Here is a 13318-nt window from a genome sequence, read left to right on the forward strand (position 1 = left end):
GTCCGGACAGTTTGACCTTTGTCTTGTTGACTTTCCGAGCAATGTAATGCCTGGTAGTCTGTTTGGTCTCAGGTGGCATGATACAGTCATTTCACTGCTTTATACTTAACAGCAATATAAGCCCAAAAACTGTTCTCCACCCCATTCCCTCAATGACATGTCCAGGACAGAAGGGCTATATTGGATTCAAATTAGATTGTACATCCAATACATTTGCATGAGCACCACACAATGTTAGTTCATTAGAAGATAATGAAATCATGACAACACAGACCGTTATCTCAAATGAACACGCCAGAAACATTTATGACCACTATGGGTTTCAGCAGTTTTGCAACTGGTCTCACACCCGTCCAATTAGAAAAACACCAACAGCAGCCTACAGCTATCCACTTGGAAATGAACTGGATTTAAAGACAGTTACTGTATGACCAAATCCTGCAGCTGTTAAGGAAAGATATGATATAGTCCTTTGAATGTTTTGACTACTTCTAGTTACAGAAGTGAATCTACTTGACTTGTTCAAAGCTATCACTTAACACAAAGTAAGTCAGTTGTAATTTGGGAATTTTCACGGTGTTTCGTAGAGGATGATGCGCTGTAAGCATTTGTTGCCATCATACAGGGGGATGAGGGATTAATAAAAGTCCATCTTAATCTTAATCTTACAGTACACGGTATGTTCCCACTTCCTTGAGCTTGTATGTTATTATCTTGGCCTCCTGAAGGGCAAGATCGTATATAGATTTTCAATAACAATGTTTATTTATATAGACAGATCACTAGTGGTCTTTTTCTGAAAGGCGTTGAGAATGGATGTATTTTTAACTCATATTTATGTACGTCTCTCCATCTCCTTCTTGTGAAGGGCATACCGCAGGAAAGCCTGGAAGGGACTTCTTTGAACTCGGCATAAAGGTCCACTTGGACTACTGGTTAAAATAAAACAATTGTGTTCAAGAGTCAAGGTCACTGTGACCTCATAAAATACAATTTTTGGAATGACCAACATTTTTCTCAAATGTCTAATGGGAAAAAATAATAAAGTGACATTTTGTTTGAACAAGATCATAAACTGTAACTTGGGTACTTGGCAGAGGCATACAAGGTGGTTATTGTAGTTCATATATGTATTGTATATGTCTGTTACCAGTTTCCAGAACCATTGTTATATTTAAAATAGCTTGTTTGTCCAATTATCAGTCCAAAACCCAAACATTCTTTAAAGTACACAAAATAATAAGAATAGCAACAAATATAAACCTGCAAACAAGAAGTAAATATTGCTTCCTCTTTTACTTAATGGTCGATTATTTATAATTTGTCAATTAATGCTTTCGTCTTTTAGTATTTTTCTGACCAAGGTTAAATAAAACATTTACATGAATCCATTGACATTGAGAGGCAGGCCATTGTATGTAGGTCTTGTTTGTATATATTTCTGCGATGCTACACAATCTGCATGCTTAAATATATACACACAATTTTCACTTTCTTTTCTGCAATCAAAGAGCATAGTGGTTATTGAGTCACATCAACGGGTTTTATATTAATATATATTATAACCCATCCAGTCCGATCACTCATGAGTCACAGAGACAGTGTGTCTGATGTTTGATGTGACCCGCTCCAGAGACGAGTCTGCTCCTCGCTTATTTTAGACCGGTGACGAAGGTCTGAAGTCTTCCTGAGCGACAGGCTGTCTCTTCGCCTGACTCTTGTTTACTAGTGTTGTTGTCACATGCTTACAGAATGAATGAAAACTGTGTGTGGAAAACAGTAACGCTGGGGCACTGTTGTTGTGCTTTGGGTCTGGAGCAGTGACCGGGCAGTGATTGGTGTATACAGTAAATGCAGTTCAGGCGTGTTTGCATCTTTTGTCAGTATCCACCGGCAGAAAACAGGACTGAGAGAGAAACACTGAAGGAAATGTCACAACATGCTGCATTTCAGATTTACCGGCCATATTAACAGAGAGTTTGTTTAGTGTTTATTTAAATTCAAGTACAAAAACAATTTAAGCTCCACTGAAAGGAGCAGCGTTTGTCCTCATTTTCTCCTCCTCTTCTTCCTCTTGTTTTCTTATCTTCCTCCTTCTTCTCTTGTTCTTCAGCTTCTTTTTTCTTCTTTGCTTTACTGGTGTTTTTCCGTTTCTCATCCTTTTTTTCCCTTTTACCATTCATTTATTTTCTCCCAACTGCTTCCTCTGTTTCTCATTCTTCTCTTTGTTGTTTTGCTCTTCTCTTAATCTTCCTCCTCGAAATGCCCTGCTTCCTTTCACTTTGTTCTATACCTCCTTATTTTCCTCCTCCCTCCTTACTCATACTCTCCCTTCCTCTTCCTCCTTCTTGCTCCAAGATAAAAATAGACCTTAAATAATCCCTACAGGTAAACGCAGGTGTCAGGTTCTCTTCCTTCTTCTACTCCTATTCCTCCTTCTCTTTATTCTTGTAATGCATCCTTATTTCCATCATCATCATATTCAGTAGTATTAATCAGGCCGTTGAAGTACACCTCAAGGAGATCATTTATTCTGTCTGCCTCGGAAAAATATTAGTGTGACTAAAACTGCAATCTGTGATGCAGCTCCATCACTCACAGTGCGTCCTCTCAGCTGTTTCTCACAGTGATGTGCTCGGTCAGTAGTTCTCCTCCAGTCCTTTGTGCTGTCATCAGGGGGGGGAGGTGTAAATCCACTACACCTGGCTCCCTGCCTGCACCGCTGTGTCCACCCATGCTCTTCCTCCCGCAGACTAACTTGTAAATCCTTCCCCCTTACCGAACTATAGATGAACCTTTGTCAATGGCCTGGTTGACCTGTTCTAAATGTGATCATATGCTAGGAATCGTATTAGTAGCGTGTTTGCCAGAAGGGAAACCACCTACATCTCTGTGTCTAACTACTGTATGGAGCTATACAACTGTATTCTGTATCACAATCTGTTATTTTTGTCACGTCTGTTTGCAGTTTGTAGGCTGCAAAAGAAGGAGGACATTGTGGTGTAGCTTGAGTGTGAGCTATATATATATTGGTTCTAAGATTCTAGCACAAGCTCCTTAAAAAATGCTGAAAATGTATACATCTTCAAATGCAGAATGAAAACCCACCTGTTCCGACTGTAAACATTAAACATAACACCGACAAAAAAAGAAAAGTTGTATAGTACTCAAAAGGTGGAACTCATCTGAAACTCATCACTTAAATGTCTTGGCTTGTTTAAAGACAATGTCCGTTCTAAGTCTGACCCATGCCCTTCCTCTCTTTCTTTTTGTTCTCAGGAGTTCGCTGCACTGACCAAGGAGCTGAACGCCTGCAGGGAGCAGCTGCTGGAGAAGGAGGAGGAGATCTCTGAGCTGAAGGCGGAGAGGAACAACACCAGGGTGAGGACAGCATTGACACACATCTTAACACATTTTCCAAACTGTTTCCACTGCCACCAAGTAATTGGATTCCACAGTTCATTCATCTGCCACTGATTTATGATGGCAATTCATCTGAGGCATTCAGCAGGCCAATCCCTCAATGTGGTTTTGACATCATAAACCACAAACAAGGTTTATGATTCTTTATGTGATATCCAAGCCACTTACATTTGAACTCCATGAGTTGCACAACGTGGCCCCGTGTGTGTGTGTGTGTGTGTGTGTGTGTGTGTGTGTGTGTGTGTGTGTGTGTGTGTGTGTGTGTGTGTGTGTGTGTGTGTGTGTGTGTGTGTGTGTGTGTGTGTGTGTGTGTGTGTGTGTGTGTGTGTGTGTGTGTGTGTGTGTGTGTGTGTGTGTGTGTGTGTGTGTGTGTGTGTGTGTGTGTGTGTGTGTGTGTGTGTGTGTGTGTTGCAGAAAGCCTGCTGCACACTGCGATCACACTGAGTCCTGAGGAAGCTTAAGCTATCTGTTGCTGCGCTTTTAAAGCTGCAGAGGCACTGAAGCAACCACTGTCTGTTTCCAACGCACAAACATACCTCATTAGCTCTCCACATTCCGCCTGAGCATTTTCCCACTTGCTTATGGATGGCTGCTCATACGTAACACTAAGCCCAAATGGCGCTGATGCCCTGCAGTGTCCAGCATAGTATGTGATGGGAAGACATTAGCAGGTATGCTCGATTTTTGTGGAACCGACGGACTGTATCTTCAATGAAAAAGATGTGCTTTTTAAATCAGTAAGCACACTCTGCTGTTGACAGATAAGACCCTGTTTTCCATAACCACTGCTGATTAAGTGTGGCTGTTCAGAGAGTGTAGGCAGAAGACTTTAGCACGACAGCGAGAAAAAAACAACAGAAAGGAGGGAGGCGAGGCGGAGACGGACAACAGTCATTTTTTTCCTCCCACTTGATTATCACTTAGAATCTTCTGAGGGGCAATTACCAAGCATTTTTAATTAAGCTGGGTTTTGTCGCTGGAAGGCTTTTGCAATTCATAATTAAATCTTGGAAGGCGTGTACAGGCAGTTAATGGACAGAGGAGCTGACAACAGATGTGATGACAGTGGAGAGAAAAGTTAACTCTATCAGCTGTTATAGACGATCATTCCATCCAAGAGTCATGCAGAGAGCCAGAGGACTGAGTTCATCACTTACAGGTCCCATATTATACTATATTTGAACAATGTATTATATGGCCATATCTATACAAAACATGGCTCTGAAGTGTTTTGCTCAAAATACCAAACAGATAACGCATTTTAGCATGACTCATACCCCTCTATTTCAGTCCTGTTACAAAAGTGCTGATTCTGGGTCTGGCCCTTTAAATGGAAATAAGCTGCTGCTGGCCACGCCCCTTTGGAGCATCTGCAGGCTTTTATATCTGGCTTCTTTACACATATTTTCTCCAGTACAGCGTTAGCTCTGAGTGTTAGCAATGCTTGCAAATCTAAACACAAACCATATTACTTCCAAAACACGTCACGCATTTCCAATATGACGTCAAGTCCGCAGAAAATCTGGGTCAGCTCCATAGTATCCCCGTTTTTAGAGATGTGGGTAAGGAGGAAAAGAGAGAGGGTTGTATTTTGTGAGTCTCCTTACACACTGGGAACACATATTTATGTATAAAAGACATCAACAGTGCCTTTTGCATAATAGACAGAACTCAAGGTAAATACTTGTTCTGATTTAATTCCACAGTGTGCAGGAGTATGTAGACATGATGGCTGCTGCTGAGACTCCCAGTACAAGATAAACAAGTGAAGATACGACACTTAAGTCTCCTTTCGCAGCTTCCTTTAGTGCACCGAGCGGTAACTTTATCAGTGTATAACCACAGAATACATGAAATCCATCTGCAGCTTGTTGGTCAGCGTTCAGTTAGGGATGTTCAGACTAGAGATAAAATGATTCATCTGGGAGAAAAGCAGCAAGCTTTTTCCAAGAAAATATTGGGGAGGTCATTTTGAGCTCTCCAAACCAGATTATTATCTTGGAGATGTATATGTCCTTGGACAATATCCGCCAGCAAAACTGCTTCTGGCACCTGTGATTCACACGGGGAAATTACAGATGATTATATTCTGATCCAGAAAATGTAAGAACAAATCATGAATGATGTTTTATCTCTGCAGCCAAACTGGTAATCTCTCTCCTAGTCACATCCTGGCTGTTTACTCCCAGTAGTTGTTGTTGTTGTTGTTGTTCTTTTCCTACAGTCTAATCCCCCTAGCTCTGCTTCCCATCTTCTCTGTCCGTTCAAACCTGTCTGCTGGCAGTTGAATGACATGCTACCTTGCAGCCCACATTAGCATTTCCCCTTTTGGGCACTGCAGTTACTTGCACCTCTCATACCTTTACTGAAAAGCTGCTACACATACAGCAAATGTCCCCCCTAGAAAATGCCATAATTACCTTAAGTGACTGGTACTTTATGGCATTTTCTTAATCCACAAATGTTAAGATTAAGTCTGAATGAATTATAATTGTTTTATTTATTTATATGGTAGCCTCATTATGTTGTTTGAGGGAGCCTGATAAAACACAAATTAATATATTGTTTGTTCTTCCAGCGCTTGCAATACTGCTTAAATAAATAACAGGGTAAATAGCTTAGGTTTGGTGTGCAGCTAAGCCTTTCTCATTTCGCATTATTTCCACATTTTACCGGTGGATAACTTAATGAGACTGCTGCGAGGAGAATTAAAATGTTTACAATGATGATGGTGGTTATGATGATGATATTAACAGTGATTCCCCCTGTGTCTCCTCAGCTGCTGCTGGAGCATCTGGAGTGCCTTGTGTCCCGACACGAGCGGTCGCTCCGCATGACAGTGGTCAAGCGGCAGGCTCAGTCCCCCTCGGGGGTCTCCAGCGAGGTCGAGGTCCTCAAAGCGCTCAAGTCCTTGTTCGAACACCATAAAGCCCTAGATGAGAAGGTAAGGCTCCATTAGTGACTTTATAGGATTTATACTGTACCTTAAGATTTATTTTTGTACATTTTGGAACTTGTTCATCATAAAGTGAGTAGTTATTTCTTTGACCAGGGGTGATGCGATTGGATAACTCACAAGAGGGCTATATTATCTTTAAACACTCTGTTTTCTGCGCTCCTGCTTAAACTAACTTTGTTTTCTTGCACCGTGTCCATATAAATTGATTGGATGAATGTTGAGTTAGTTTCATAAACAATAAAAAAGTCTCCATTAGAGCAGCTTTTTTAATTTCAGGGTGTCTGCCCAAGAGGCAAGCACATAAGTATTAGGAACCAGCCTGTTGGTCATTTAAATCTGAAATTAAAACTATAATTAAGGATCTACTATCAGATTTTACATTTTAGTTGGCTCAATAAACAAAGCAGCAGAAAATAAGCAAATACATCTTGGGGGTTATTGGAAGAAACTCAATACCCTTAGCATTACAATTGAATACCGTCGTAAAATCATCAAAAGTAAACAAATTAGAAAACACATGATATCAAGCTTACATTTTTCATAGTATACAGTATATGTATAGATATTTAAGATCACATTTCTGTCCATTAAGCAGCACCAAACTCTTTGCATGTCTCCTCTCATATTGTTATAGGTAGGTATTTGGTTGGAAGGCATAAAGTTGCCTTCCAACCATTCATTTAAATATTTCATTGGATTTTATATTTTGTGATATTTTCCAAATGTGTGTAATCATTCTGTAGATTCCAACCAAGCGTTCCTCCTGCCTCCTCACAGCCTGCTGATGTATGACCCAAGCCCCCTGTGTGGTATCACCAGCAGCTCTGTAATCCATTCATTCTCTCCTCTAAAAGCCTTCATTTATAAAGCATGCCCAACCACATGCTGTTCGGCGAATAAAAGCTGTCATGGGCAGCAGGGGGGCCGTCCCGCCTCGGACCCCGGCTCACTTCTTATCAAGGATCAAGCTCCTCTGAGATCCGGCATCCTATTGGGCGGTGCGCGGACATCCAATAGGTGCGAGGGATCGCTCAATCACAGCCGACAGACTCCCAGAAGAAGACTCTCTGAGGTCACAGAGGAACTTAGGAGGGGATATATCCTCGCAGCTTTGAAAGCAATAAAAGCCTAAAAAATGCCGCTTTGAAGCCACAACAAAGTGATATTGTCAGGGAGGAAAGAGGAGGGGTCGTATGCTCTGTTAACCCCCTTATTGCCTTGACTGGATTTTTTGTCTGATCTGTCAGACCCTTTGCTGCCAGTCTTAAGATAATTTGAGAGTGAATATTTATATATTAGGGCTGTCAGTCGATTAAAATATTTAATCGCGATTAATCACAGATTAATCGCACATTTTGTATCTGTTCTAAATGTACCTTAGAGGAATATTTTTCAAGTTTTTAATACAAATATGCTTTATGTAAATGTTTGCTTATTATCATTGGAACAATGACAAATATTCTCCTGAATATTCTCAATACAACAACCTGGAACTTCTCTCTCGTCTACTTCTTTGCACTGAGCCAGTTGCTCAAACAGACAAGCCTGTTTACAGTTGTCGGTGAAATGCCGCTCCTCTGTCTTCATCTTCAGTCAAAGCATGAGACTGGGGTTACCTACTGTAACCCAGCTTCTATGAGAAAATGGCGCAGCCCTCTAAGGCTATCGCTATTGGGTTATCCCTCTGCGCCCCCGCGCAGCACTGAAACACTTGTAGTCCACGCCCACCCGCTAGGTGGGCCCCACCCTCGGGCCTCCTTCCGGTATAAATAGGAAGGGGGCCCGGCAATCTGCTCCCATACAATATAACTTTTCTTCAGCTATTCGTAGAGCCAGTGGGGCCCAGCGCTTAGAGGGCTGCGCCATTACTCATAGAAGCTGGGTTACAGTAGGTAACCTCAGTTCTATTTCGTATATGGCTTCACCCTCTAAGGCTATCGCTATTGGGTTAAGGGCGAAGCATGATGTAGTCTGCGCCCCACTGGGTCCGTCCAGCACTAGAAGCACAGACACACCTGCTCAATAACACCCCCTGCCTGTTGTGCCATGCGTACTGGCGCATCACCGTCCCTGGAACATATCAAAACATGCCTATCTTCCCGACGGGGTGAAGGCTGGGAACAATGCATACCGGCCGCTGTGAGAAAGTAGAGACGAAGGTCCCACCTTATCCTGCGATCATAGAGGGGGAACAGCAGCTCTCTGCGTGTCAGAGAGGAAAGGGAGACATCCCTCAAATACAAATGAATACATGAACAGGGGGAAGACCAAGATGCAGCAGTGCAAATATCTTCCACTGACATTCCTCCGTGCAAAGCCGTGGAGGAGGAAATTCCTCTGGTGGAGTGCGCTATGATGTTCTCCGGGGGCTCCACCCCAGAGGAGACATATGCCTGAGACACAGCCTCACACAGCCAGTGTGACAGCCGTTGTGCAGACAGAGGTTGCCCGATCGAGCGCTCTCTATAGTGCACAAACAGGCGCTGAGAACGGCGCCAGGCCGCTGTGCGCGCCGTATAGCAAGACAACGCGCGCACCGGACAGAGGAGATGAGACGTGGCTTCTTCCTCCGACCTGTAAGGAGGGGGGAATAAGCCAGCCAGGGTGATCACTCTTGACCTAAAAGAGTTGTCATGAAGGGACACGGGTTAGGAGTCGCCCGACTCCTGCCCCGCACTCGGCTCCAGAGACAGGCCGTCGTCCCTGTTCTGGACGGGCCAATCGTCCTCCTCAGCCACAGCAGCTAGAGCGTCCGCTCTTCGCTTCCTGTCGGCTGACGGGCACAATGCGAACAAGCGACCTGCTGGCTGAGAGCCGCGTCCGCGTCTCTGGCCCCAGGCAGGATTCGCATATCGCGTGTAAGTCGTAGCTCATGATGTACCCCGTCTTACATGAGGGACAATCACGGACACAGTTGTTGCTCATGACTTGACTTGTTCTGTGCTTCAGTACTGTGCTGGTTGCTGAAGAAAAGAGGGAGCAGAGTGCCGGGCCCCCTTCCTATTTATACCGGAAGGAGGCCCGAGGGTGGGGCCCACCTAGCGGGTGGGCGTGGACTACAAGTGTTTAGTGCTGCGCGGGGGCACAGAGGGATAACCCAATAGCGATAGCCTTAGAGGGCGAAGCCATAAACGAAATAGAACTGAAGTTCCCACTGTGGGTCAAAATAATGCGCTGTGATGTGCAGTCGACACGTTGGATGCGATCCGAATTATCTAACGCAGCCCCTCGTCCTCCACAGTGTTAAGCTGTAGCCACCCATTTAGCTATCGCTGTTGTTGTCCAGGCGTCTCCCCGGCAAAGTGTCAAACGTGGTCTGCCGCAAGCGAGCGGCAGGAGCGGGGCTGTCAGCATCAGCTGTGTGCTTGGCTTGCTGTTTAAAACGCCTTTTTTTGCATCCATATCTCTCTCTAGAATCTCCCACCATCCAACTAACAAGAACAACAACGTCAAGCCTTTGGGCTCTGAAACTACGGGACGGGCCGAGGACAAATACACATGCGTTAATCGCACGTTAAAATAATTAGTGGCGTTACAAAAACATTGCGTTGACAGCCCTGAAATATATATACTGGTAAATCTTGATCCATTTTGGTTTTCCACTTTTTTCCTCCAGGTACGAGAGAGACTACGGGTGTCACTGGAGAGGGTTTCCGCCTTGGATGAGGAGCTCACGGCAGCCAATCAGGAGGTAGGAGCTGCCACAGCTGGTTTTATTTAGGATACAAAATGTGGAATATTCAAATCTCAATCGAGATGTACTCATAGTTCTTTTAACAAATGCCAAGTAGTAGCTCACAGGTTGTTTTCATTCTAAAATATAGAATTTAAATGTCACTAGAATATTTGTTTTGGATTATTGTGAGGAAGGTGCATAAAGATTCAGACACAAAGTGCAAGTTACTATGAAAAGCAACAAAAGAGCTACTAACAACACAAACAATTGAAATACATGAGCAGCATTTGTATCAGGATGTTCAAAGTATATATAATTGAACATGACATGTATCAGAAATAATTGGAAACCAATAAATAACATAAAATAAATTGAATAAAAATGTCAGACAATGCCAGAAGGAAATGTATACATGTAAGTAAAAAGCAAGCCTTAAAAAGAAAGAAAATATATATTTGTAAAATGATTGAATTAAAATGTTGTTAAACTGCATACTGCAGCACACTGTACATGTAAACATGCGTCCAAATTCCAACTCACAGAACAAATGTACACAGTTATGTACTGCTTGTGTATGTGGAAGGAAATCTGTAACACATACTGTGAAGTTTTTATTTAAATGTGTCAACTCACCCATAAACCTCTGCAGGCTTCACTTGCTTTAACAATACAGGGAATATAACAAAATAAGACGCTGAGGTGTATAGCTGACAGGAGAGTGGACTTTAGCTCTGAGAACAGCTCCTGCACTGCAGACACTCGTGTGCCCTCAGGCTGGCACTTCACAGCCTGTCAGATATGCCAGTCTGACACTCCGGCCTAGAATAAAAGTGGAGAAGGAGAAGGAGAGGAGAAGGAGAGGGAAAGGGGAGAGAAAATCAGCAGGGGAAAGGTTGGGTAGAGGCGTGCAGAGTGGGTGGAAGGACAGACAGAGGAGGACATGCAAAAAGAGCAAGGACAGAAATAGAGACGGCAGGTGGGAAGCAGCGGCAGGTTGTGTGTGTGCGTGCGTGCGTGCGTGCGTGCGTGCGTGCGTGCGTGCGTGCGTGTGTGTGTGTGTGTTAATGAGTGGGTCAGAGGAGCACGGCTGACAAGGTGTGCAGACGAGAGGGAGGTCAGAGAGGCAAACTGTTCTTTGGTTTTTCGATAGTTGCTTTAGGGTATGAGTCCAAGGCTGCAGTCAAATTGTCAAACAAATTAAGCACTTTGTCTTTTAAGGATTATTATTATTATTATTATTATTTAGGACTATTGAGGTACTGCAGATGTAATTAATGTGCCTCTAGATACTTCCCCCTGTGCGTTATCGTGATGTTGTTGCATTCAGGCCTTATAAAGGGGGCTACAGTGAGACATACCTTACTTCATTACCAAGTTTGAAATCAAATAAAAAAACATAAAAAACGGTTGTTTGTGCCAAATCAACATGAATCCCAGATGGTATGATTATAAGAAACTATTTGTATAAATAAAACGTATGTATGCATAACTTCTTAGGCCTTCACATTGTGGTGGGAATTTATTTATAAATGAAAAGGAGCATTTTGGAAGTTTAGGGAGTTAGGGAGGCCATATCAGGATGTTGAATGTCATACTGTTGGTGCACATAGAGTGTAACTAACAACATTGCAATACATCTTCTTAATACGGAATTTTCCCAATCTTAGTTAAGAAGTGTGAGAAGTAGTAAATACTGTATAGATAAACATTAGCACATAAGAATCACACAATGATATTCTTAAAGGTCCCATGTCATGGCCATTTCTACTGATCATAATTCCATTGTTGAGGTCTACTAAAATAGATTTATGTGCAATTTTCCAAACTCACATTGGTTTCTCATACATCATCTCTGTGTAGTAGAGCTCCTGCCCCCCCCCCCCCCTGCCTGTGAGCCCAGTGGCCCGTCTGCGAGACAGCGAGACACTGCGGAACTCAGCCTGGGCACACACACACACCCGCAGCCTGGCTGGGAGTTTGTGTGTGTGCCCAGGCTGAGTTCCGCGGTGTCTCGCTGTCTGAGCCAGCTCACACTGTCTCGCCGACCCCACACCAGTGAGCCAGCTCACACTGTCCCGCTCCTCGCAGCAGCGAGCTTCGCAACGTCCCGCAGAGTGTGTGTGTGTGTGTGTGAGGAAGTCCGCTGATTGGTTCAAACGTAACGGCTCCGCAGACGTAACGTAGATTGGTCCAAATGGACCAATCCGCGAAGCCGTTACGTTACGTCACTATACCCAAAGACGTCACTATACCCAAGAAGTAAACAATGGAAAAAGAGAAATGTCCAACGAGGCGTTCTGGGGCAGCATCGACAGGTATTTTCTGTGTTAGAGTTTTACTCGCTACAGGGTGTACTTTGAGGGTTTGTGACTCTGCAGAGCGTTTACATGCAGACATACATAACACACAAGGGGACGGGTAATAACCAGAAAAGCATGACATGGGACCTTTAAAGTAAGTAAGTGAGTGTAATGTCTTTCTATTACACACATCTTCTACTGTGCATATCACTATTTAAACATGTTGAATTAAAAAGAAATACCATAAGAAGCACCATCCAACTCAGTAAACACCTTATAATGTCATCTTAATTTGATGATTTTACAACAGTCACTGTTGTAACTTAGATTCTGTACGATCAGAAAGGGAGGACATTTTAAAAAAGTAAAAACAGAGTATGACAGGCTGCTTGTTCCTAAAGCATTTATCTTTTACAGCTTTATGACAACGTCGGCTTTTTAACTGTAAAGTACCTGCCAGACATCTCAGTGGAGCGAGGGTGTAGCACTGTGTGGGGTTTTCTCACATTGCACAGGTTAGAGACTGTACATGTGATCGCCTCAGGTGAACGGTTAGCAGTACAGCTGTCAGAGCGGAGGACAGATGAGGGATTGGACCTCCAGGCAGTGAAACAGGATTTCAGAAGAAAAGCAGCCACACTTCAGAGGCTCCGGGGAGGTGGAGCGGTAATTGATTTGTGATGGAGGTCTGAGTCCCCGCGGGGGGTTTGACAACGTCTTGATGCCAGATGTAATCAGTGACCTCTGACCTCTCAAACTCATGGGCTTTAAGTGGCCACCAGCTGATTACTGCTGCTGATTGCATTCTGATATTACGGAACAAACTGAAATACCCACTGTGTTGGAATCTATCTGAAGATAAACTGTTCAATTAACTGTCCAACAAACTGTATAGGGGAGAGTGGACATTAATCAACACTGCGACACTTTTTGTAAAACTAACATGTAAACGTGCTACAG

The 13318-nt window shown here is 43.4% G+C and overlaps 1 protein-coding gene across 8 annotated transcripts in view; it reads left to right on the top strand.

Moving 5' to 3' along the window:
• ppfia2 (PTPRF interacting protein alpha 2) overlaps positions 1 to 13318 on the top strand; it is a 178633-nt gene that overhangs the window by 122815 nt on the left and 42500 nt on the right. For all 8 annotated transcript variants that reach the window (XM_071201806.1, XM_071201809.1, XM_071201805.1 and 5 more), the window contains exons 3-5: positions 3280 to 3381; positions 6203 to 6367; positions 9999 to 10073. In XM_071201806.1, coding sequence (XP_071057907.1) covers positions 3280 to 3381; positions 6203 to 6367; positions 9999 to 10073 — 342 coding nt within the window. The remainder of the gene's footprint in view (positions 1 to 3279; positions 3382 to 6202; positions 6368 to 9998; positions 10074 to 13318) is intronic.

Source organism: Pseudochaenichthys georgianus, chromosome 23 (assembly GCF_902827115.2).
Source record: "Pseudochaenichthys georgianus chromosome 23, fPseGeo1.2, whole genome shotgun sequence".
NCBI lineage: Eukaryota > Metazoa > Chordata > Actinopteri > Perciformes > Channichthyidae > Pseudochaenichthys > Pseudochaenichthys georgianus.